The sequence below is a fragment of the Rhinopithecus roxellana genome, chromosome 11 (assembly GCF_007565055.1).
Source record: "Rhinopithecus roxellana isolate Shanxi Qingling chromosome 11, ASM756505v1, whole genome shotgun sequence".
In the NCBI taxonomy this organism is placed as follows: domain Eukaryota; kingdom Metazoa; phylum Chordata; class Mammalia; order Primates; family Cercopithecidae; genus Rhinopithecus; species Rhinopithecus roxellana.
Window position 1 is genome coordinate 94,082,013 of NC_044559.1, and position 25,497 is coordinate 94,107,509.

General features: G+C 44.1%; 2 protein-coding genes and 1 non-coding gene across 8 annotated transcripts; all 3 read left to right on the top strand.

The window, feature by feature from the left end:
• Positions 1 to 997: 997 nt before the first annotated feature.
• IDI1 (isopentenyl-diphosphate delta isomerase 1) lies at positions 998 to 23,254 on the top strand. Of its 6 annotated transcripts, XR_004060022.1 has the most exons (9): positions 998 to 1,677; positions 5,949 to 6,121; positions 6,729 to 6,821; positions 7,313 to 7,443; positions 9,529 to 9,854; positions 11,227 to 11,343; positions 12,460 to 12,659; positions 20,888 to 20,919; positions 23,154 to 23,254. XR_004060022.1 is itself a non-coding variant. In XM_030940637.1 (6 exons), the coding sequence occupies exons 1-5, from the start codon at positions 1,142 to 1,144 to the stop codon at positions 9,844 to 9,846; spliced, it is 1,251 nt and encodes a 416-aa protein (XP_030796497.1). In that variant the 5' UTR covers positions 998 to 1,141; the 3' UTR covers positions 9,847 to 9,854; positions 11,227 to 16,472. The 6 variants fall into 6 exon arrangements, 3 of the variants coding, with proteins under 3 accessions (XP_030796497.1, XP_010360332.2, XP_030796498.1); XR_004060020.1 differs by having other exon boundaries at positions 11,227 to 12,659; XR_004060021.1 differs by lacking the exon at positions 12,460 to 12,659.
• LOC115900567 lies at positions 8,054 to 8,117 on the top strand. The gene has a single exon (XR_004060244.1). It is a non-coding gene; the product is annotated as a U7 small nuclear RNA (small nuclear RNA).
• Positions 22,951 to 24,710, top strand: IDI2 (isopentenyl-diphosphate delta isomerase 2). Its single transcript, XM_010362242.2, has 3 exons — positions 22,951 to 22,993; positions 23,154 to 23,284; positions 23,946 to 24,710. The coding sequence occupies exons 1-3, from the start codon at positions 22,951 to 22,953 to the stop codon at positions 24,261 to 24,263; spliced, it is 492 nt and encodes a 163-aa protein (XP_010360544.2). The 3' UTR covers positions 24,264 to 24,710.
• The last annotated feature ends 787 nt before the right edge of the window (positions 24,711 to 25,497 follow it).

Genomic DNA, 25,497 nt, shown 5'->3' on the forward strand with positions numbered 1-25,497 from the left:
CATGTAAAACAAAATCAGTCTATTTTTTGTCTGGAAAAGATTTTGAATAAAAATGTAACAGTGTCATGTGTTTTTTAAGTGAATATTTTAATATATTTAATTTCTACGTTAGTAAATAGCAGTAGCAAACAACAGTGAGCAAAAGCTTTTGGGGGTCCTCAGTTTAAGAGTGTGCACGAGTCGGCCGGGCGCGGTGGCTCAAGCCTGTAATCCCAGCACTTTGGGAGGCCGAGACGGGCGGATCATGAGGTCAGGAGATCGAGACCATCCTGGCTAATACGGTGAAACCCCGTCTCTACTAAAAAATACAAAAAACTAGCCGGGCGACGAGGCGGGCGCCTGTAGTCCCAGCTACTCGGGAGGCTGAGACAGGAGAATGGCGTGAACCCGGGAGGCGGAGCTTGCAGTGAGCTGAGAGCCGGCCACTGCACTCCAGCCTGGGCAGCAGAGCAAGACTCCGTCTCAAAAAAAAAAAAAAAATAAAAATAAAAAAAATAAAAAAAAGAGTGTGCACGAGTCCTGAGACCAAGAAGTTTGAGAACTGGTGCGCACCAGGTTCATCTCAAGTTCAGTATTTTAAATTCCACACAAAAGGTAGAGGAAACAGCTGAATTCGCTGTAGCTGTGCGTACATTTCACGATTATTTACAGGTTTAGAGGGCTAGGCGCGGTAGCTCACACCTGTAATCCCAGCACTTTGGAGGCTGAGCCGAGTGAATCACTTCTTGAGGTCAGGAGTTCCAGATAAGCCTGACCAACATGGGGAAACCCGTCTCCAACAATACAAAATTAGTTGGGCTTGGTGGCGCATGCCTGTAGTTCCAGCTACTTGGGAGCCTCAGACAGGACAATCGCCTGAACCTGGGCGGCGGAGGTTGCTGTGAGCGGAGACTACATCATTGCACTCCAGCTTGGGCAACAAAAGCGAAACTGTCTCAAAAAATGAAAACATTTAGAACTTCCTGTTGTGTACCCGGAAAGCGAACACTCCCAACAGAGCGTGGAACGCCCCGCCCTCCTCTCCGCTCTGCTCCGCCTTCGTCCCGGTCGATCTAGATGGGCAAGACCTCGCCCTGCAGCCAAACGCTGTAGTCCCAGCGTTGGATCTCGGGAGGGGGGATTCCCAACCAGCCAGTCAGCAATGACGTCCCGCCTTTCCTCCGTTTCCATTGGCCCAGCCGCGCGGGCGCTTTCCGACCGGGAGGGCTCAGTTCCACGGAACGCGAGCCTCGAGGGGTCTGACGTTTGGCACCGTTCGCAGCGCCTTGGGCTCGCAGGGCAGAAGCGAAAGCGTGATTGGCTGGCGGCTGATGTGGTCTCGGCCACCGCCCAGTCGCGGGACGCTGCCTTTCCGGAGCTGGGGGTGAGGCGTGTTGACCCCCTCGGGAGCGGCCGGAACCCGAGCTCACGACTCAGGTTCCCGGTGCTTCGCCCGTCTCCGATTGCCACAGGCAGGGAGGTGGCGCCACAGGCCACGGAGGTGGCGCCACCGCGCGACGCTTGGCGAGATTGTGACGTCAGGCGTGTACGGGCGCCAATTGGCCGAGCAATGTGGTGCGGACTGGCGCCGGCGCGGGCGATTGGCTGCGCGGCCCGGTGGGCGGTGCGCGCTGCGGACAGCGCTCCAAGTGGGCGCGCTCCGGGACCGGCCGGTGTCTGTGGCCGGAGGCCGATCAGGTACTGTGGACGGGCGGCGGAGTTCGGGAGACAGGGGCAGGGTGGCACCGGGGGAGCTGCGGGACGGGGCGGGGAGGAGGCCCGAGGTCTGGGCCACCCGTGAGGTCTTGGCGCGGGGGCCTGGACATCTGGGGACGGCGGCATTGGTCTCCCGAACTGGAGCGAGGCCGGGCTGTCCCGGGCTGTGGTGGGCGCCCGCGCCCTGTGGAAGGCGGAGGCGTGGGTTGGGGCGAAGAAGACGTTGCCATTCTTTGTCAGTGGAAAAGATCGTCGTCTGCGCACAGTCACCTGAGGTTTAGGAACTGGTGGAATTGGAAACCGAGTCTCCTCTTAGAGAATTCAGAAATACGAGCGTATCGACACCGGCCTCCCCGTGCCGAGTCTACGCGTGTGACGCGGGTGCATACACCTGCGTCCGTGCAAGGGGGTGACAGCAACACATTCAAGGCGCTTCTCCTGAGAATGGAGCAGAAGAGATGGGGAGCACCGCATAGATGAAACTAGACTTTTTTCTTGGGTTGGGTGATGTGCTCCCGCGTCTGCTACGTGGTATTATCTTTAAACGCATAAATAGACGTATTCATTTTATCTTGTTATTATGAAGCTTAGTTTTAAAATATGAATTCTGAAGATCCTGAAAGAGCAATTGTCGTTACAGCTGGGCGGTGGTGCACGCCTTTAATCCCAGCACTCTGGGAGGCGGAGGGGAAGGCTGCAGTGAGCCGAGATACAGTTGGCCTACTGTATCCTTGGGGTTCATATCCATGGATTTAACCAACTGCACATTATAAAATATTTGGAAGAAATTTTCATCTGTACTGAACATATACAGACATTCTGTAAACAATACAGTGCAACTATTTATGTAGGATTTACATGTTGTAGATATTATGCGATCATCTACAGATGATAATTTAACGTTCTGCCCGCATCACTTACCGGGGATACTTTGGAGAAGTTCATTGTTAGGTAGTTTCATCTTTGTGGAAGCAGAGTGTGCTGACGCAGACCTAGACAGTGGAGCAGCTGGGCTGTGTGGTGTAGACAGACAGTGGAGCCGCTGGGCTGTGTGGTGTAGCCAGTGGCTCCTAGGCTATTTTTCCTGTCGCTTCAGGCCTAAACCTGGACTGTGTGTTACTGTGCTGTATAATGCGGGCAGTCATAACACAGTAGCAAGTATTTGTGTATCTAAATATTTAAAAAAAGGTGATGTTAGCCGGGCGCGGTGGCTCAAGCCTGTAATCCCAGCACTTTGGGAGGCCGAGACGGGCGGGTCACGAGGTCAGGAGATCGAGACCATCCTGGCTAACACGGTGAAACCCCGTCTCTACTAAAAAAATACGAAAATCTAGCCGGGCGAGGTGGCGGGCGCCTGTAGTCCCAGCTACTGCGGAAGCTGAGGCAGGAGAATGGCGTAAACCCGGGAGGCGGAGCTTGCAGTGAGCTGAGATCCGGCCACTGCACTCCAGCCCGGGCGAGCGAGACTCCGTCTCAAAAAAAAAAAAAAAAAAAAAAGGTGATGTGTTGTGCTCTGATGTTGCAATGGCTACAGTATCATTAACAATAGGAATATGTCAATTCTGTTATAATTTTGTGGAACCACTGTAGCATATGCAGTCTGTAGTATACGGAAACACCATCATGTGACACGTCTGTATACAGTAGGATATACACAGGTGATCTGCAAATATTATGCCATTTTATATCTGAAACTTCAGTATCCTTAAATTTTGGAAGCTGTGGGAGGTCCTGGAACCAACCCCCACATATACCAAAGGATGACTGTATATAAAACTAGCCTATAGAAGTTGAAAATCTTTCTAAAATTGAGAAATTGGCCGGGCGCGGTGGCTCAAGCCTGTAATCCCAGCACTTTGGGAGGCCGAGACGGGCGAATCACGAGGTCAGGAGTTCGAGACCATCCTGGCTAACACGGTGAAACCCCGTCTCTACTAAAAAATACAAAAAAAGCTAGCCGGGCGAGGTGGCTGGCGCCTGTGGTCCCAGCTACTCGGGAGGCTGAGGCAGGAGAATGGCGTAAACCCGGGAGGCGGAGCTTGCAGTGAGCTGAGATCCGGCCACTGCACTCCAGGCCGGGCGACAGAGCGAGACTCCGTCTCAAAAAAAAAAAAAAAAAAAAAAAAGAGAAATTGAGGCCGGCTCTGAAGTCAACTTCCTTTTTACATTATTTTCCCTCTTGATTTGTTTCCATCATTAACCTTACTTCAGATTTTTTGTATTAGCTATCAGTATCTCCATCATCACTGACTCCTGACACACACATACACACACACACACACATCCCAGACCCTATGTGGGTCTAGAACTTTGTATTAAGTAGCTGTTTAAACACTTTGTGTACATTCTGCAGTATACTTGAACTCTGTTGAAAGTATTTCAGTAGGCCGGGCATGGTGGCTCACTTTGGGAGGCCAAAGCAGACAGATCTCCTGAGGTTAGGAGTTCAAGATCAGCATGGCCAGCATGGCGAAACCTCGTCTCTACTAAAAATACAAAAATTAGCCTGGCATGGTGGTGCATGCCTGTAGTCCCAGCTACTTGGGAGGTCAAGGCAGGAGAATCACTTGAACCCAGGAGGTGAGGATTGTGGTGAGCTGAGATTGCACCATTGCACTCCAGCCTGGGCAACAAAACGAGACTCCCTCTAAAAGACAAAAAAGTATTTCAGTAAAATCTAGTAGAGCACAAGGGATCTTCAAAATATATTGTGTAGAGGCCGGGCACGGTGGCTCGTGCCTGTAATCCCAGTGCTTTGGGAGGTCGAGGTGGACAGATCACAAGGTCAGGAGTTCGAGACCAGCCTGGCCAACATAGTGAAACCCCATCTCTACTAAAAATACAAAAATTAGCTGGGTGTGGTGGTGCATGCCTGTAGTCCCAGTCACTCAGGAGACTGAGGCAGGAGAATCGCTTGAACCCGAGAGGTGGAAGCTGTAGTGAGCCGAGATCGCCCCACTGCACACCAGCCCTGGCAACAGTGTGAGATTTTGTCTCAAAATATATATGTGTGTGTGTGTGTGTGTGTGTGTGTGTGTGTGTGTGTGTGTGTGTATATAATGCATTCGGAAATAAAAGAGAAGAAAAAAGGGAATAAAAAACTTCAAGGTCGGGCTATGTAAAGGTGCCCTGAAGGATACAAAGGTTACAGAGCATAGATGCTGCTGGATATAGATATGTAAAAGTGTGAGTCAGAATACTGAAAGTGCCCTAGTAAGTGCTTTACATTTTAATCACATGGGAGGGATTAATGGGGGTTCAGAAAATTAATGCTTGTTTCACTAAGGTAGGGATGGGCCAACTGTGACCTACAGGCCAAATCTGACCTGCTGCCTGTTGTTACGTCCTGTGAGCTGAGTGTTTTTCTCGTATTTAAACGGATGGAGAAAAATCAGTATTTTGTGACACATGAAAATTAAGTTGTAATTCAGTGTCCATAAATATTGGCCTGTACCCATACTCAGTTCACATATTGCCCAGGTCACCTGTTACCTGTGACTATTTTAGTGTTACAGAGGCAGAGTTCATACTATCTGGCCCTTCACAGAAAAAAACTTGCCAAGCACTGCCTTAAAGCATCTATTGAATATAACGAATTAAGTCTTCTCCTGTTTATCTAGAATGGTATCAGCTAAGTACTGTCCTGGGGGAAATTGACAAAACTCATACAAATCATTTTTCTGATCAGGAGCTTGGGTTGAGAAAAACTGGATTAAGTCTTACTGTGAAATTGGTAGAAAGGTTATTGAATGTCTGACACATAAATTGTGCCTTGAAAAAAATGGTTTTCAGCCAAGATTGGCCTGTGGCATTCTTGAGCAACTATGCAGAGACAGGCAGTGGGAAAAACAGTTCAGGACGGCAATGGGAGCACATTCTAGAGATTACAGAAGCTCGTGTGGAAAAGCAGGACGAAAAGTTAGGTTGGGGCCAAAAACCAGGGAAGAAAGCACACTGGAAAAAGGATAGAGTATCAAGTGCTGCAGAATAGCTCAGAGGTCAAGAATTTAGAGTGGAACATTGAGCTTGGTTTTTAGGAGCATGACTGTGGTAAAAGGCCAGCTGTGAAACCTGCAGGAGAAATGATGACCGAGACAGCGCTGAGCAGCCAGCTGGCAGCGTTCTTGGGGTCCCTGTGGGGATGCAGAGTGGTACAACTGCAGATGGGGAAGCAACATCATTATTAACCTGTGTTTATATGACATTCAGAAAAGTCTATGATGGCCTTTCTTTCTCTTTTCCTTTAATATTAGTGTTCTAGGACAGATCAGACATTTTGTAATGATGCCTGAAATAAACACCGACCACCTCGACAAGCAACAGGTTCAACTCCTGGCAGAGATGTGTATCCTTATTGACGAAAATGACAATAAAATTGGGGCTGAGACCAAGAAGAATTGTCACCTGAATGAGAACATTGAGAAAGGTGCTGCTTTGAAATAGTCTTTCTTATAACGCTATTTGTGTAGGCATTTCCCATTTGCTGAGAAGAGCACTCTGTTCAAGGAAGTGCAGGCTTTAATAATGCCGTATTTTCTCTTTGGTTCCAGTTCGTTAAATAGTGTAGTCATTAGCATCTGCTTTGCTGTCTTCCTGTTACAGCGATTTCTCTTCACTTCACGCTTTTTCTCGGCTTCTTCAGAGTTATTCTGGATTCATAAAAGAGGGACTAACCCTGACATACAGCAGCAGCCTAGCCTCTAATATTTCTAAAGAATGGAGAGAGGCGGGCATCGTGCAGGGAAGCGTGTGCCTTCACCACTTTCCGAGAACTGAATGTCCTTGATAGGGAACTTGACTGCAGGAAAGGGGCCACCAGCATCACCATTTCCTTCACTCGACGGTCAACTTCCCTGCCCGGTGCAGAGCTCTTTCTCACCATAGCCATGCAGAGACTATGCATGTGGATACATGGGAAAAAGCAAAAGCAGCAGGAAGTTACTAATGTTATTCTGAACTGCAAGGAGAGAATTCAGCAAATAACTGGTACTTAAAGCTAAAGTAATTGTTATTTCTTTTGCTTTTGCTTTCAGGATTATTGCATCGAGCTTTTAGTGTCTTTTTATTCAACACTGAAAATAAGCTTCTGCTACAGCAAAGATCAGATGCTAAGATTACCTTTCCAGGTTAGTACACTTAATGTACAATATTTTATTTGTACATTAATTTGACTTTTTATCATTCTGAATTCTTGGAGCCACGGTCACAAAGGGAAATCCTGTGAATGGCATAGTTTTATATTCTACATAAATTAAGTTCACACAATGCGTGCAACCTAATACAACAGCAAGAAAAAATAAGAGCTAGTAAGTGATTGGGCAATATGTATGATTTATATATTTATCTTTAATCTGTATTATCTACACTTTGATCTTTTTTGGTTGAAGAAGCATTATAAGGAACTTACCTACAAATGTAGTCTGTTTCACAACATAATTACTGATAGCCCATTATATCTCATTTTAAAATCCTTAAAATAATTACTGATAGTCCTTTATAACTCATTTTAAAATCCTTAAAAAATGTTTCATTTTTCAGTTACTTATAAAACTTTTTCTTGATCTTTCAGACCTACTTTGAAGAAAAGTTGATCTGTCTCTGTATTAACATTTTCCAGGTTGTTTTACTAATACTTGTTGTAGTCATCCATTAAGTAATCCAGGCGAGCTTGAGGAAAATGAGGCCCTTGGAGTGAGGCGAGCAGCACAGAGGCGGCTGAAAGCTGAGCTAGGAATTCCCTTGGAAGAGGTAACTGGCTCTACTACACAACCATACAAGCTGAAACCTAAACATACTTTAAAAAGGTTTTTAATAAAAGTTTTAAATTCAAACATAGTTCTCTGCTTGGTAACCTCCTGAGTTATGAGTTAGCCTGACAAACCATCCTGAATAAAGATTATTTAAATTTTAATTTCTTTTTTTTTTTTTTTTTTTTTTTTTTTTTTTTTTTTTTTTGAGGCAGAGTCTCGCTCTGTCGCCCGGACTGGAGTGCAGTGGCCAGATCTCAGCTCACTGCAAGCTCCGCCTCCCGGGTTTACGCCATTCTCCTGCCTCAGCCTCCCGAGTAGCTGGGACTACAGGCGCCCGCCACCTCGCCCGGCTAGTTTTTATATTTTTAGTAGAGATGGGGTTTCACCATGTTAGCCAGGATGGTCTCGATCTCCTGACCTCGTGATCCGCCCGTCTCGGCCTCCCAAAGTGCTGGGATTACAGGCTTGAGCCACCGCGCCCGGCCTAAATTTTAATTTCTTAATATCACTTGTCAGAACTTAGCTCAATACTGGGATGGATTGATCGGTTAAGCACTATATAAGGTTGAATATTTCTATAATTGATCAAATCTAAGATGAATATTTTCAAGTGTTACAGCTCTTGTAGAATTTTACTAGCAGGTTTTCCAGTTTTCACCTGAAACTGCCCCCCCTACAAAAAAAAGGTGAAGATTTTCTTACGGAAATTCTTAGGAATATAAATCATAAATCTAATTCATTTAATTGAAATAATTTTTTTTCTTAGAATTGTCCCCCTTAAATAAGACCTGGATAAATAAAGTTTTTCTTACCTATATTTTCAAAAAAGCAATCTTAAAATATGAGAAAGAAGAATGTCGAGCCGGGCATGGTGGCTTACGCCTGTAATCCTAGCACTTTGGGAGGCTGAGGCGGGTGGATCACTAGGTAAGGAGTTCGAGACCAGCCTGACCAACATGGTGAAACCTTGTCTCTACTAAAAATACAAAAATTAGCTGGGCATGGTGGGGCAAGCCTGTAATCCCAGTTACTCAGGAGGCTGAAGCAGGAGAATCACTTGAACCTGGGAGGCGGAGGTTGCAGTGAGCTGATACATGCCACTGTACTCCAGGTTGGGCAACAGCAAGACTCCGTCTCAAGAAAAAAAGAAAGAAAGAAAAAGAAGAATGTCACATTTCTAGTTTGAGTGACTGCCGCTTTTTTTTTTTCTTTTTGAGACGGAGTCTTGCTCTGCGGCCCGGGCTGGAGTGCAGTGGCCGGATCTCAGCTCACTGCAAGCTTCGCCTCCCGGGTTTACGCCATTCTCCTGCCTCAGCCTCCCGAGTAGCTGGGACTACAGGCGCCCGCCACCTCGCCCAGCTAGTTTTTTGTATTTTCAGTAGAGACGGGGTTTCACTGTGTTAGCCAGGATGGTCTCAATCTCCTGACCTCGTGATCCGCCCGTCTCAGCCTCCCAAAGTGCTGGGATTACAGGCTTGAGCCACCGCGCCCGGCTACTGCCGCTTTTTTTAACATTTAAAAAAAAAAAAAACTTCTTTTTGGTCCTACAGGAAAAAACGCAAACACTTGAAACTAATAATATAATCATTTTTCCATATGTAATATTAAGATTTCCATATATTGTTGATAGGAGATTAATGCTTTAAAAGTTCTAATCCTAAAACTATACTCCTGTTCAAGATATTGCTGTAATACAGTGAGCTAATTTTAGATTTTTTTGTTACTGTGGCCAATGGTTTTTGGTTTTTTTTGTTTTATTTTTTTTTGAGGTGGAGTCTGGCTCTATCTCCCAGGCTGGAGTACAATGGCAGAATCTCCGCTCACTGCAAGCTCCGCCTCCCGGGTTCACACCATTCTTCTGCCTCAGCCTCCCGAGTAGCTGGGACTATAGGCGCCCGCCACCACACCCGGCTAATTTTTGTATGTTTGGTAGAAATGGGGTTTCACCTTGTTAGCCAGTATAGTCTCGATCTCCTGACCTCGTGATCCACCTGCCTCGGCCTTCTGAAGTGCTGGGATTACAGGTGTGAGCCACTGCGCCCGGCCAATGTTTTAATTACTTTTTTTTTTTTTAATGTCTTAGGTTCCTCCAGAAGAAATTAATTATTTAACACGAATTCACTACAAAGCTCAGTCGGACGGTATCTGGGGTGAACATGAAATTGATTACATTTTGTTTGTGAGGAAGAATGTCACTCTGAATCCAGATCCCAATGAGATTAAAAGCTTTTGTTATGTGTCCAAGGAAGAACTAAAAGAACTTCTGAAAAAAGCAGCCAATGGTGAAATTAAGATAACACCATGGTTTCAAATTATTGCAGAGACTTTTCTCTTTAAGTGGTGGGATAACTTAAATCATTTGAATCAGTTTGTTGACCATGAGAAAATACACAGAATGTGAATATGCAGGTAAGTGATTACTGAAAAATGTCTCTACTTAACAAACTTAGAATGACTTTTTCAGTTTAAATTTAGTTCTATCATTAATCATTAAATTTAGTTCTATCATTTCATACTATCATGAATGTGTTATATACACTGATACTTTAAAACTTGTGTGGAAAAAACTAACTTATAATTTTGTATCACACACCCTGGATATGTGTTCTGTTTCTAAGCAACATTTGTAAGCGATTATTGTAAAATGAGAGAGAGCAACTAAAACTTAATTTAACCTTTTCAGATAACATACGGGAAATTTGAACAAGTAAGTGAAGCCCTATGTGTTTAGTAAGCTGTGATAAACATTTCCGGAGCACTCACAGAGCACTTGCTATTTGCCAGGTGCTTTATGTATCATTAAATTTTTATCATAGTTCAGAAAAATGTGCAAAGGAAACTATTGTCTCGCTCCTTCAAAACAGTCCTAATTAACTTTCATATTAGCAGATTAAACTAGCAGAGCAGGTTCAAGGGAAATTAAATGATATGGACCCTAATTTGTATCATTCTGAGTTGATTGTGTGGTTTATTCATTCTGGAAACATGTTGATACTTAAAGTCAACCATTGCTTTTGATAAGTGATACTGATTAGGTTAAATCTTCTTTTAAATAGTATTTACCAGTTAGCAAAGTCTGTGTTTTCAGAATTACAGTGGGCACAGAGGTGTTCATAAAATAGGAATTGAGTCCCACTCGATAAGAGTTGCTTAAATTTGATACTGTTGATATTTGGGCTGGATAAAATCCTTATGGTAAGGGTCCGTGCTGTGCATTATAGGATGGTGAGCAGCATCCCTGGACTGCACACTGGATGCCGTTTGCATCCCTCTCCTGTGACACCCACAGTTATACCAGATGTTGCCAGATGCCCCTGGGGCACAGCGTCAACCGCTGTCCTACAGAGTCAGGAAATATTGTAGGGAGAAAAAAATAACGACAAAGGCCAGTGTTCATGTTGAATAGATTGAGATTATGGAATGTGTATATTAATGTTAAAGATTGTACCTTGATCAATGTACTTTTATAAACTTGCCATAGATATCTCAAATTTGAAATCTCAAGACAGCTTTATTATTCTTAAATGCTGTATGATAATGAAGAAAAATAAAAATTTATTTCTTACAAAGTTAAATGTTAAATTCAGTAGAATGATTCATTTATGGTTAACTTTGGGCAATTTATAATTTCAGACAAGACTGTGTAGCAAGTGTTTTATTGAAAAGTAAAAAAAAATTGCATTTTAATATTGTGTCTAGTTTGTTAAAATTTTGATACACTAATAGGATATTGCCTATATAGTTTCTGTTGCATTTATAATATTGTTTCTGATTTTTTTAGTTTTATTTTCTAGCAAGTTTTAGGCTGAAAGCCACATATAATTAGTTACGTAAGAACTATGAGTTGCCATGGCTACTGAATTGGACATTGGAGCCTTAGACTGTTACCCAGCACCTTGTAAGTACTTAGCAAGGGTTAGATATTACTGTTGTTATATTACTAGGATGCCATCCAGAAAATCTAAGTAGGAATGTCTTTTGACCTGGTAATTTAGAACTCTTTCATCTTTTATAAAGAGGAGTATCCGTCTCCTAGATATAACCACTTCTGACCCCAAAGGCAGATGTGTTGGTTTTGAACTTGAAAGCTAAGTGATATCTATCATTTTTTTTTTTTATTAAACTGTTTTAAATTCTTAGTCTTCAAAATATATACTTGTTTGATTCTGGTCAAACCATTGCCAACTCCTTTAAGGACAAAGTAGAGGTGGCTTTCTATGTAATTGCTGATTCTGTTTCCCTACCTGTATTATCAAGAGAACAAGAGCAAAACAGAAAATGGGGTAATAGGAAGGAAGGCACATTTTCTTCTCACTTGGCCCTGGCAGCTGGGGACAAGTCCAGGTCATACCTGCAGTGGGTCCCTGTGGGAACTGCCCTCCGCCTGCCCCCTAGGGGACAAGTCCGGGTCATACCCGCAGTGGGTCCCTGTGGGAACTGCCCTCCGCCTGCCCCCTAGGGGACAAGTCCAGGTCATACCCACAGTGGGTCCCTGTGGGAACTGCCCTCCGCCTGCCCCCTAGGGGACAAGTCCAGGTCATACCCGCAGTGGGTCCCTGTGGGAACTGCCCTCCGCCTGCCCCCTAGGGGACAAGTCCAGGTCATACCCGCAGTGGGTCCCTGTGGGAACTGCCCTCCACCTGCCCCCTAGGGGGTGCTTGTGCAGTGGTTTCATCCTCTCACTTAGATCTGTCTGCTGGAGCCTCACTAAGGTTGGGAGTTCCTCATGGGATGAGGTACTCTAGATGCCCTCTTGGCAGATGGGATTTTCCGTACACCTCTTCTTCACCCTTCCTCTCTAGGTGCTTTTTCAGCCCTAAGTATGTACTTACACATTTTCTAACATTTTACAGCGTGAACTGAAGTGTATATTTGTGTGTATTCAGATATCCTGACAGCTTTCTACTTTACAATTTTCACACATACTTTATACTTATTTACTACGTACATGGTTCAGACTCCCAAATGTAAATCTCCAACACTGCATTCTCTTCTCTATTTTAAATTCTTGTAGGTGAATGCATAAGTAAACTAATATATCTAGACAGTAGAATGTTATTTGGCACTAAAAAGAAATGAGCTACCAAGCCACGAAAAGACGGGGAGGAAAGTTAGGTGCATGTTGCTGAAAGAAGCATGAAAAGGCTACATCCTGAAGGAGTCCAATTCTCCAACATTCCAGTAAAGGGAAAACTGGAAACTAAAAAGCCAGAGGTGAGAGGGGAGGGAGGAATGAGTGGGCAGGCACAGGGTTTTCAGGGCAGTGAAACTCTTCTGCATGGTACTGAAATGGTGGATATAGGTCATTATGCATTTGTTCAACACCAAGAGCAAGCTTCAAGTAAACTGGACTCCGGGTGATAACAATGTGTTGATGGACGTCTTTGGGCCGTAACAAATGGACCACTCTGATAGTGGGGGAGCCTGTGTGTGTGGAGGGGCTGGGGGTCTATGGAAACTCTATACCTTCCACCCAATTTTGCTGTGAACCTGAACTGGTCTAAAGAATAAAGTCTATTAAAATTCGGGTGTTAAACATGAAAAGGAGCTTAACCTCATTAATCACTGGGTAAGTGCAAATTAAAACCCAAATTTAAAGGACCAGCATCACCGAGTGCTGACAGAATAGAAAGTAACTGCTGAGCAGCACGTTTGCTACCGTGGAGCTGTCGGCCACTATCTGCTAAAGTCAAAGGAGTCAGACCTGGTGGGAGATCAATGTGGATGGTTCTGCCTTCTTCTGTTTCCATTTTACTAACTTAGCAGAGAACTAATGCAGCATATTCCTGAGCTGGGAAGTCGTTGACACATTCGTTGTCACTTTGAGAAACTAGGTGTTTCCTAGGTTTTTATGCACTGCCCTATAAGTAGGTGATACGGTGTGGGTTCCGGGCTTGCGCTCACTCACGGAGCTCCTTACTACATGTCCAGTCTCTAGCCCAGGGACGCCCCTGCAGAACACCTGCCGTGATTCCATCAGCCTTGGTGTTCGCACAATCAGATGGTGTCACGCCGCAGGAGCGGTCCTGCTTACACACAGCAGTGTGAGTAAATCCACAGACCCAGTCTTGAGTGGAAGAAACCGGATACAAAAAGCACATGTGATTCCAGTGAAATAAAGGTCAGAAACAGGCGAACCCAATTAAGATGTAGGCAAGAATAGAGGCTACTTCTGGGGGCGCAGGGAGCCTTGTGAGGTTTTGGAAGTATTCTCTGTGTTGATAGGGTGTTAATTACATGGGTGAATATGTTAGGATTGATTGAAACAATTTGTGCACTTTTAAGTGACAGCTTAACACAACGTAGAATCAGTGCACTCTATAGCATATAGCTCAGCACTGATAAGAGAATCAGTGGAGAGCAAATGGCATCTCGCCTTGACAGGAGTGGAAGGAAGTGCAGGTGCTTCTGACCACTGCATCCTGGTATCAGATTGGCCAGGAAAAGCCGTGGAGACACACCCTGCGTGGGTTGGGGCTCCACTCCTGAGAGAAGACAGCAAGGTCAGCTTCCACGGTGTGTGTCGGGTCCCCGTGCCCGTGGGCCCCTGCTGGCAACTGACACGGCATTGGTGGACATGACACACTTGAGCCGTAAGAAAAGAACTCTGTCCCCAACCCCACCCCACGGGGGACAGATACTGCAGTGGGGTTGCTTGTGTGCTGCTTGATCACATGCCCCGACGCAGATTAAAAGGAACGCACAGAGTCTGAACAGGAAAGGGGTTCCCATGCCAGGTGACAAGCCAGCTCCAGCCGTGAGGCCTTGCCTGCATCTCAGCACGTCCACGTGCTTCCCCTTCTGCCTGGAAGCTGCATTTCCTTAGTCTGCACCTGGCCGAATCTGACTCATTTAAACCCTTGGCTTAAACGTCATCTCAGATGATCCTCTCAGGACTCAAATCTCAATCACGAGCACGAAGTGGGAGCTCAGTGACTTTGAGTAAATTATGAATAAAAACTAAGCGTATACTCACGGGTCCTATAAGGCTACATCGCTTGTGTACAGACAGTGCCCTCTCAGCAGTCGCCACTCCCATGTCAAAGGCTGCTCATGCTTCCCTTCAGCTAATGGTAGGCCAGATGGGCCAGGCAGTGACACAGCCCACCTCCCAAGAGTGCCGGAAACACCTGAGAGAGAATGTCAGAGACCAGATAGCTCTGAAAAGTGTAGGGCAGAATCTAGGAGAAGAAAACTGTGCTGCTTTTTCCAAGGGGCATTGCCCAGTTCCAGTAAAGGAGCAGAGAGGCTGAGAAACAGAGAGGTGCTTCCAATAGCTGGACAGGAATGGGGGAGCAGAGACCAGGGCTGAGAGCTACCGAAGGCATAGGCCCACAGAGGGCTTCCCAGGCTTCACGTGCTAGGAAGAGGAATTTAGGGCCAGCCTAGAATTGGCTCAAAACCTGTTCTTATTAGGGAAATCTGAGATAGTTACTTCTCTAGTTTCTTGCAGAAAACCATTATCTGAAGGACAATAGCACATCACAGACTCCAAACATCCCCCATGTCTGTCATACACAGCATCCATAGCTCCCTGGGCGTCCACCTGGTGGGAGACAGGCCAGTGCGACCAAGTGGCCAGCACACGAGCCAGTGGCAGTGACTTCAGGGCCCAGAGAATGTCAGCAGCCACAAACCTAAGACACAAAGCTTAACATCAAGGAAATAAAAGTCATGACAGAATTTTTAGAGGAACTGGAAATTATTTTTTTTAAAGAATCAAATGGGCCCAGTTTTGAAGGATGCCCCTGAGAGCCATCGGCCCCAGCAGAGAATCACTGCTGGGGTCTCTGTTGCTTATCACAGAAATTCTAGAACAGTGTCCAGAACATAGTTGGCACTCAATAATTATTTGCTAAAGGGAGGAAAGAAGGAAGAGAAGATAGAGTAGAACGTGTTCCATGTGAATTTTTTATTGAGGAGGCTTGACAGGCGGCCAAGAGGCCTGGGGAGGCCTGTGTTCCTGGCTTTCGACTGTTTGTTGAGCAAAGACAGTGACCTTTCTGTTCCCAGGGAGAACAGGCCTTTCAGTTTCATTATGGATGATGTTCTTCACAGCCCTTAAGTTACTTTCAAGAGGAAGAGGAGACTTCGTAGACCTATTTAAGTAAGATTGAAAGATGCTTTTATTTTAAATCTCTGAAATTTTTATACTTCTGGCCAACAATGGACATTCTTCGAATTTTTGAAATTTACAACTTAATCATGACATGTGAACATCCTAAAGTACACATATGTCCTTGAAAATATTCCACAGAGAAGCTACAATGAAAGCCATAAGACTGATTGGCTCTGTGACCATGGTTTGCAGATTGATTTGAGAGACATGACCTGCTGTCCAGGCATGTGCCGGTTGATTTGTGTCCTAGGAAACCCAAGGCGTGACGCGGTGACCCACTTTGCAGGCAATATGTTTATATATAAGTGATTTCAGGAGGCAAAAACTGCATTAGATAGCTTTGGAATAAAAAAATTGAAAAGCTTCTAGTGATCCCAGCACTTTGGGAGGCCAAGACTGGCAGATCACTTGAGGCTAGGAGTTTGAGACCAGCCTGGGTGACATGGTGAAACCCCATCTCTACAAAAATTAGCCAGACATGGTGGTGTGTGCCTGTAATCCCAGCTACTCAGCAGGAGGAATTGGGGACAGGCAGAGGGAGGGGGCTGAGGTACAAGAATTGCTTGAACCCGGGAGGCAGAGGTTGCAGTGAGCCAAGACTGCACCGCTGCACTTCACCCTGGACAACAGAATGAGACTGTCTCGGAAAAAAAAAAGAAAAAGAGCAACAAAGTTGGTAAATAAATAAATAAAAATTTTTTAAAAATAACATTGAATGATCAAGAACAGAAGGCATAAATGACTAAAATCAGAAATAGTGCAGGTACATCTTTGCATTACCCAGCTAAGGCATAGTAATTAAAATCTTCTCATGAAGAAAAGGCAAGGCCCAATGGCCTCACTAATGAGTTCTACCAAACATTTAAAGAAGAAGTATCTGCCAGGCATGGTGGCTCACGCCTGTAATCCCAACACTTCGGGAGGCTGAGGCGGGTGGATCACCTGAGGTCAGAAGTTCGAGACCAGCCTGACCAACATGGTGAAACCCCTTCTCTACTAAAAATACAAAATTAGCCAGGTGTGGTGGCACAAGCCTGTAATCCCAGCTACTCAGGAGGCTGAAGCAGGAGAATCACTTCAACCCGGGAGACAGAGGTTGCAGTGAGCCGAGATCGCTCCAGCCTGGACAACAAGAGCGAAACTCTGTCTCAAAAAATAAAAAATAAACAAGAAATATTATCAGTCCTTCATAAGCGCTTCCAAGAAATAGAGGAAAAAAGAACACCTTCTTTTAATTATTACAAGAAACTAAATGTACAGACACCCTCCCAAAATTAATTATCTCTTCCAAATTTTCCCGATAAGATCAAGGGCCTCATCTTTTGTGATCATAGCTTAAGTGTTAATTCTTTCTTAACTTATATAGATAAAAATGTCCCTATTATGGAAAGTTATTTTTATTTTCCTCACTGCCAAAATTTTATTGATCACCATTTTCTAACATGTGGATTTGAATATAATCTCTTAAGGTATTTACAGAAATTTTAACCTATGCTATAAAATATCAGGAAGTGGTTATCTTAGAAGCTTGTTCTTTGGAATTTTGTTGATAGGAGCTGAAAATTTGAACAGCTCAACAACAATTGTACCTAATAATTTAGATTAAGTTACTTGATAGTTTTAAATGTGAGAAAAGGAATGAGAAATATTGGAGAAAGGAATTGGATATAGTGAGCATGAAGGAAGTTTTCTAAGAGTGTTCCTGCAAAAGACAGCAGAGCAGCAGTGGAGTAGCTTGCTGGGCAAATGAGGTCCAAAAAAACTAGCTGTTACTTAAATAAAATGAAATCATAGCTATATGCAGGCTGGTAGGAAAATTCCATCAGAGAGAGAGAAAACTTGATAGAGAAGAAAAAGGGAAATTGTTGGACGATGTCTTTGAGGTGACTGTGGGTGAATCTTCCTCACAAGAAGTGAGTTTTGTTTTGTTTTGTTTTTAAGACAGAGTCTCGCACTGTCACCCAGGCTGGAGTGCAATGGCGTGATCTTGGCTTACTGCAAGCTCTGCCTCCTAGGTTCAAGCAATTCTCCTGCCTCAGCCTCCCGAGTAGCTGGGATTATAGGCATGCACCCCTACGCCTGGCTAATTTTTTCTATTTTTAGTAAAGATGGGGTTTCACTGTGTCAGCCAGGCTCATCTCAAACTCTTGATCTCAGGCGATCCACCTGCCTCAGCCTCCCAGAGTGCTGGGATTACAGGCATGAACCACCACACCTGGCCCAAGAAGTGACTTTTGATAAGTATATGGATCATCCATCATTCTAGGTGGAAAGCAGAGGATTAGGGTTGTACAATGCCTAGATGGAGTGATGGTGTTGGGAGTGGGTGTTCTCTTCTGCATGCAGCAGTTTTCTCAGAGATCTGAGAAGGTTACCCCAGTGTCAACATCAATGTGTCAGTATTTCTGGAATATGGCAAGCCCTTTCCATCTGTGGATTTAAGTCATCTTCTATGTCTGGGACATTTTTCTTTATTATTATGGCTCTCTTTTTCAAGGATACCCCTTAGCACATGCTGGGTTTGTTTTACCCTCTCTTTCATACCTACAATACTTGGCCTACTCCTTTTTAACTCTTTCCACTTCCATTTCTTTTTACTTGCTTTTCTCAGTCTTGGCCTCCATGTCTTTCTCTATATTTCACTGATATCTAGAGCCTTTTCTGTTGCTTCTAATTTGCCTTAATTGAATGTAATCATCTATTCCCAGAGTTTATTCTTAACCTCCTACCTGCAGCATTATAGGTCATCAACTATCATTCTTAAAGTTGTCACAACCTCTCTTAAGAAAATTCTCCACATAAAGCCTAATCAAAATGTCTTTCTTCCTTTCCTTTACAATGTTTTCTGTGTGTTATGTGTCAGAATCTGCTGCCCAGATCAACCTAGTGAAGGGTTTCCCTGTTTTTTATCCCCTAGAACATTTTACAGAGCATGACAATTCCTTCCTTGAGATTTGGATAACATTTGCCTCTAAAACTTTCAGTGCTTAATTTGGTAGTGACAATTCCAAAATGTTAAATTGCACAGATTCTGGGGGCTCAACTGCATCTGCAGCCACATGACCTTGCGCAGGTAATTTACCTCTCTGTGCTTCTGTTCCTTATTGATACTATGAGAATAAAATAGTGATTATCTCAAAAGGTTGTTGTGAGGACCAAATGAATTAGTATACATTAAACTCTTAAAATAGAAACTGGCACAAAGGAAGCACAAGTGTGTCTGGCTGTCTCATTATTATTATTATTATTATTATTATTATTATTATTAGAGTTGTTGGATTATAATAGGTACAGTATTGTATATTAGTTTCTTCCTCAAAGCCTAGTTCATAGACTTATTTATTATTTTTTAGATCTTTAAAAGAATATCATTTTCTCATTCTTTCTTTTCTGACTGCAAAAGAAACAAGTTTCAAACAGACCATTTATGCCTGAATCTCAGAACTGATTTCTAGGGAAAACATTTCAGGCATAGCCTTTTGGTTTTCTACATAACTAAAAATTACGTGAAAGGTGAACTTATGGAAAGAAAAAAGAGCAAAACACATTAATCTTTTTATAGAATATTACCCATCACTGCTTTTGTGTTATTTTTGTTCTGTATTATCTGTGCCAAAGTCAGCTGAGTCATGCATCCATCGTGCAGTCCTCATATTCCCTAAGAGAGCTGACAGATATGGCTAACATTTTTTTGATATTTTAGTAGAACCTACTTGCAAAACTATTTGGCCCAGAGCTTTAGTTGGTAGATAATGTTTGGAATATGATAGGCAAGAAATTATACAGTTTTTTAGCTCTTCCAAACACATTGGTTTCCAAGGTCTTGCATTTATTTATCAATTTTCAGTTATTCTAAGAATTTGTTCAGTAATTTCAGTCACAATCTTTTCTTTTCTCTTCCATTTGCCACCTTTATTTTTTCTTTTAAAAATCTGGGATGATACATACTGTAAGTGAATTAAAAATATGCCATTGAAGGGCACAGTGGCTCACATCTGTAATCCCAGCACTGTGGGAGGCTGAGGCGGGCGGATCATGAGGTCAGGAGTTGAAGACCAGCCTGGCCAAGATAGTGAAACCCCGTCTTTACTAAAATTACAAAACTTAGCCGGGCATGGTGGCACATGCCTGTAATCCCAGCAACTTGCGGAGGCTGAGGCAGGAGAATTGCTTGAACCAGGACCCAGGAGGCGGAAGTTGCAGTGAGCCAAGATTGTGCCACTGCACTCCAACCTGGGCTACAGAGTGAGACTCCATCTCAAAATAAATAAATAAATAAATAAATAGATAATGAAACAGTGCAAAACATTATATTTTCAAAGTTTTTTAAATAGTAAAATTTTTGCCTCTGGAGCCTCAGAAAAGGGGCAAAAAATAAATGGAGCTATTGAGAAATCCTTCATCCCTTTAGGCGGACCCTGCACGGGATTAAAAGGTAACAGAGTGATAGGATACAGGTCTGTGGAAATAGGAGCCGTGATACAAATGGAACAATTTCTAAATAAAAATATGCTTGAGGGAAGAACTGTCCCTACCTCAAGGTAGATGAAGTAAGGCTAAGGCATCCCAGCCTCCTTACCCAGAAAGAACAATAAAAGCCTATTGTTCTTTCCTGGAATTGATGTTGGATAAGCCAAGAAATGGAGCAAGAAGGAGTGCATATTGTTGAAAACCAGTTAAATAAGGCAAAGGTCAATTACATATTTACATTATTGTTGTTAATATTGTCTTTGAGATGGAGTCTCGCTCTGTCACCCAGGCTGGAGTGCAGTGGCATGATCTCGGCTCACTGCAACCTCAGCCCCCCCGGATTCAAGTACTTCTCCTGCCTCAGCGTCCCAAGTAGCTGGGATTACAGGCACTCACCACCATGCCCAGCTAAATTTTTTTGTGTATTTTTAGTAGAGACAGGATTTCACCAGTGTTGGCCAGGCTGGTCTGGATCTCCTGACCTCAAGTAATCTGCCCACATCAGCCTCCCAAAATGCTGAGATTACAGGAGTGAGCGACCATACCCGGCCAAAATACATATTTAAATTAAAACTGAAGAAACTCTAGCCCATGTACACCAACATCTTTCATAACAACAATCAAACAGATACACGTCAAATCCATCTTAAGAGTGGATTTAAATATCAAATGGTGACATCTTTACACAACAGTCTGCCTCATTTTTGAGTTGTACATTGATGCTCATATAATTTTCTAATTACATGGTTTTAATTATAAAATTAGAACTCTTCTTATCTTAAGGATATTGTCTTTATCTGTAATACTTTATCAATATAAAACATGTTCTAATTTTTATTTTTCTTTTATCAAGGCTTTGCTGACATGCAGAAGGATTATTTTAAGGTATTTAAATCTACAATTTTTTATGTGTTTAGAGTTCCGACTTGGTGTCTTGCCTGTAAAGATTTTTCTTTACAGAATATCATGTAATTATTCATCCATATATGTTTCTAGTACTTTTATGCTTTCATTTTTAAAAATTAAATCGTAAATTCACATAGATGTCTCTAATATGACGTTAGAGAAAATGATGTAACTTTCTTCTAAAAACTAACCACTTATATCATCGATTCTCAAATAATTTCTCTTTTTCTAGCTATTTTATTTTATTTATTTATTTATTTATTTATTTATTTATTTATTTATTTATTTATTTTGGAGAAGGAGTCTTGCTCTGTCACCCAGGCTGGAGTGCAGTGGCCAGATCTCAGCTCACTGCAAACTCTGCCTCCCGGGTTTACGCCATTCTCCTGCCTCAGCCTCCCGAATAGCTGGGACTACAGGCGCCCGCCACCTCGCCCGGCTAGTTTTTTGTATTTTTTTAGTAGAGACGGGGTTTCACCGTGTTAGCCAGGATGGTCTCGATCTCCTGACCTCATGATCCGCCCGCCTCGGCCTCCCAAAGTGCTGGGATTACAGGCTTGAGCCACCGCGCCCGGCCTCTAGCTATTTTAAATGCCACCTTAATCATACATTAAAATGCTAATGTTAGGTCGGGCGCGGTGGCTCACGACTGTAATCCCAGCACTTTGGGAGGCCGAGGCGGGCGGATCACAAGGTCAGGAGATCGAGACCATCCTGGCTAACATGGTGAAACCCCGTCTCTACTAAAAATACAAAAAATTAGCTGGGTGTGGTGGCTGGCACCTGTAGTCTCAGCTACTCAGCCGGCTGAGGCAGAAGAATTGCTTGAACCTGGGAGGCAGAGGTTGCAGTGAGCCAAGATCGCGCCACTGTACTCCAGCCTAGGCGACAGAGTGAGACTGCATCTCAAAAAAGAAAAAAACTAAGAAACTATATGAGTTTCTGGGTTTTTTTGTTTTGTTTTGTTGTTTCTTTGCAATGCCAAGTTACTTAAATGCAGAGGAATTTATCAACCTAAGGATTTAGGGGGATTAAAATAAATAGCATTTAGCATAAAATTAACTAGGTAATAATAATAAAAATTGTTATCTTACAGGTCTTAGAATTTTAATTATCTTGTACTTCTTAAAATTACAACTTTAAAAATTTCTTTTTAGAGGGGAACAGCATTTATGTCAATTGTGGTCATTTAAAGTGTCTTGGCCTAGGCTGTCCTCAAATTTTCAAAACCAGACCTTGCCTGACCCATTAAAGCGAATGGCTAAGCCTGGCCAGCTGTGTCGGAGGAGGTTTGTCCTCCCTTAGTTCTTCCTCAGATCCGCAGTGGGTTGATCCTGCCCTTTCCGAAATCCACCAGCATGTTTGCTGGTCAAGTTGTACCCACTGGCTCCTTGATGGAGCTGAATGCAGAGTTTGTTGCAGAAAAATTCAGGAGCTGCAAAGTTAAGAGGCTCAACTGTGGCACAGAGTCAACAGTTTGCAAATAAAGCCCCTGGAGCTAAGATTTCCTTTCCTGTGTTAGCTGCCTCCAGGATACACAGGGGCAGGTGGGAGTGTCAGCTCTTGTACTTGCAAGAGTGGATTCGGCTTTAGCCAAACTCCTGCAGAGTGACCCAAGGAAGCACTGAGGGTCTGAGGAACGACAGGGAGCAGAGATTTACTGAGGAGAGTGTGACCTCCTGTCCTAGCACCATTGCTGTTACTTGGGTAAATTAGGTAGAACCTTGCAGTAAGAAAACTTGGTCAAAGGTACTCCAGCAGAGTCTTCCTATGAAACCATGCTCACTCAGCACCACCTTCCAAGTGCAGCCCAGCTTCCTCAGCCCGGCTGCTGCAGCCACCCACCCCACAACCCGACCACTTCCTCCTGCCATCCCAGGGCATCTGAGGTCCTCTGTGGGTACAAAACGGAGTAGGAACCAGTCCCTCTCCCAAGACATACGGGGATAGTGCCACGGGACATGTGTGCACATCTGCAGGAGCAGTCAGGGCCAGCCCTGCCAGGGGGTCATGGGGAAGACCCTCACCAAGCCCATGGCCGTGGAGGCTGGAGGCAGGTGCTGCTCTGAGAGCCCATGACAAACCCAATCCTCCCCTGCCAGGCCGTCATCTGCTGATGACGGATGATGGTTTTACCTGAAGCATCTGCATTTGTATTTAATATAATCACTTTTCAGGAATAAAGAGGGATGTTCCCATGCATTTTTTTCCAGGGTATTTTACCGACTCCTGTTGTAGCCACCCATTATACAACCCAGCAGAACTGGAAGAAAAGGATGCCATCGGAGTGAGGCAGGGGGCCCAGAGGCATCTGCAAGCAGAGCTGGGAATTGCTGGGGAGCAGGTACACGCAGCACCCAGTCACAGCTGTGTCCACAGGAGTCCAGGTTGGCAGTGGGCAGAAGCTGAACAAAGTCCAGGCTGGATCTGTGCTGTTGGCCTCATGAAGCACCATGAGGATGAAGGATGGGGCTGTGGATGGGGCTGTGAATGGGTTGTGGATGGGCTGTGGATGGGAACGTGAATGTAGCTGTAGATGGGGCAGTGTGAGTCTTTGTGTGTCCCAGGCAGGGTTGAGACTGTGCAGGAATCTGTCGGCCACACACCAAAGAGGAAATTCAAGTGTCCACTAGAAAGAATGTCCAGGATCCTGTGAGCATGTGTGTTACCTTCATCCATTCAAGAACATCTTTAAGAGAGGACGGATGTTCTCCAGACAGTGCTGGCCGGTTTCTATGGGATTTTCTGTTGAGGATGTGTGTGTGACAGGGTTAGTTCTTTAAATGAAGACACAGACAGGTTTACTGGAACCAAGAAACCAAAGCCAGTTTATCATTCAGACTTGAGTCCACAAAAATTTACTTAGCTAAAATTGAGGTTTTGGAAATTATCAGTTACCGAAAGATAGTGTTCATTTTCTTTGAGGAAAACAATGTGTTTATTTTCTCTATTTTTCTGTAAATTGTTTACATGTGTGTTGTTAACACTGCACCAATTTGTGTCAGATTTTTCCAGAGGACATTGTGTTCATGACAATCTATCACCACAAGGCAAAATCAGATAGAATTTGGGGAGAGCATGACATTTGTTACCTTCTGCTTGTGAGGAAAAATGTCACCGTGAACCTGGATCCCAGTGAAACGAAAAGCATCCTCTACCTGTCCCAGGAGGAGCTGCGGGAGCTCCTGGAGAGGGGGGCCAGGGGCGAAGTCAAAGTCACCCCCTGGCTAAGAAGCATTGCCGAGAAGTTTCTGTACCGGTGGTGGCCTCACCTGGATGATGTGACCCAGTTCGTGGAGCTTCACAAAATACACAGAGTATGAGAGGCAGGGAGGTCGAGTCAGCCGTGTGGAATGCTCAGTGCAGGAGACACACCATCGAGCCAACGACACACCCAACACAGGGCGAAAGGGGCACGTGATTGCCCATCGTCTATAAATCACTCGTTTCACCTTTTCATCAACTTTGTCATATCTTCATTTTTCCCTTTCCTTTATTTCTATATTTCTCATCTGCCTGGTTGCAGGGAGGAAATTTAACATTTCCCTTGTCCCAGTTTCCATTTTATAAGCACTTGGCCGATGAACAGCAGCTAATCCTGAAAGTCTTGGGGAGAGCTTGAGAGTTCTGAAGCAGGCGGACTAGCACGGCTGGACCGTGAGGCTGCCTCCCCACAGCTGTATCCAAGCCTCCAAGGTCAGGAGGGGTCTCTGCTTCATCTGTTTCTTTCTAAATCACTTATTTCCAAGTGCAACACAAGGTTGCATTTTTTAAAAAAGACACATTCAATCTTGCATCTTAAGCCTTGGCGATGTGCATTTAAGTTCACCTTTCAAATGAATTTAGGCTTACAGAAATTACAGTCCTAATACACGCAGTACAGAAGATGTGTATGGTCTCAGCCAAGTGACTTGACGTTTATCCACTTCTGTTCATTTGATTACATTTCAGTAATATGCTTACAAATAAAGACATACTTGCTTCAAAACATACTGTTGTTGAACACAAAGTAACTACATATTAGGTTTTGGTGTTTAATACAGAGAATTTCAAAAACCAGACCTGGTAAATTTTTTTTTTTTTTTTTGACACGGAGTCTTGCTCTGTCACGTAGGCACGAGTGCAATGGCACGATCTCGGCTTACTGCAACCTCTGCCTCCTGGGCTCAAGTGATTCTCCTGCCTTAGCCTCCCGAGCAGCTGGGATTACAGATGCCCATCACCACGCACGGCTAATTTTTGTATTTTTAGTAGAGATGGTGTTTCACCAAGTTGGCCAGGCTGCTCTCGAACTCCTGACCTCATGGTCTGCCCACCTTGGCCTCCCAAAGTGCTGGGACTACAGACCTGAGCCACTGTGCCCGGCCCAGACCTGGTAATTTTTGAAAATTGCCACATGTAATCCAGAAGTGTGATCCACTAAAATCCTTTCCTCAGCTATAATGTTGATTGCGACTTGATAACTGATCTGTGGTGGCTCTTGGATCCCTGTGTATCCTCGGGGCTCCAGGAGCACACGCACCCCTGGGCGGGTGCCTCCAACCCCACAGCTCTTCA

Coding starts and splice junctions, on each gene's coding strand:
- IDI1 (XM_030940637.1), top strand. CDS start 1,142: ATGACGTCCCGCCTTTCCTCCGTTTCCATTGGCCCAGCCGCGCGGGCG. Junction 6,122..6,728: donor GAATGAGAACATTGAGAAAG/GTGCTGCTTTGA, acceptor TTTTGCTTTCAG/GATTATTGCATCGAGCTTTT. Junction 6,822..7,312: donor TGCTAAGATTACCTTTCCAG/GTTAGTACACTT, acceptor AACATTTTCCAG/GTTGTTTTACTAATACTTGT.
- IDI2 (XM_010362242.2), top strand. CDS start 22,951: ATGGGGAAGACCCTCACCAAGCCCATGGCCGTGGAGGCTGGAG. Junction 22,994..23,153: donor CATGGCCGTGGAGGCTGGAG/GCAGGTGCTGCT, acceptor ATTTTTTTCCAG/GGTATTTTACCGACTCCTGT. Junction 23,285..23,945: donor TGGGAATTGCTGGGGAGCAG/GTACACGCAGCA, acceptor AATTTGTGTCAG/ATTTTTCCAGAGGACATTGT.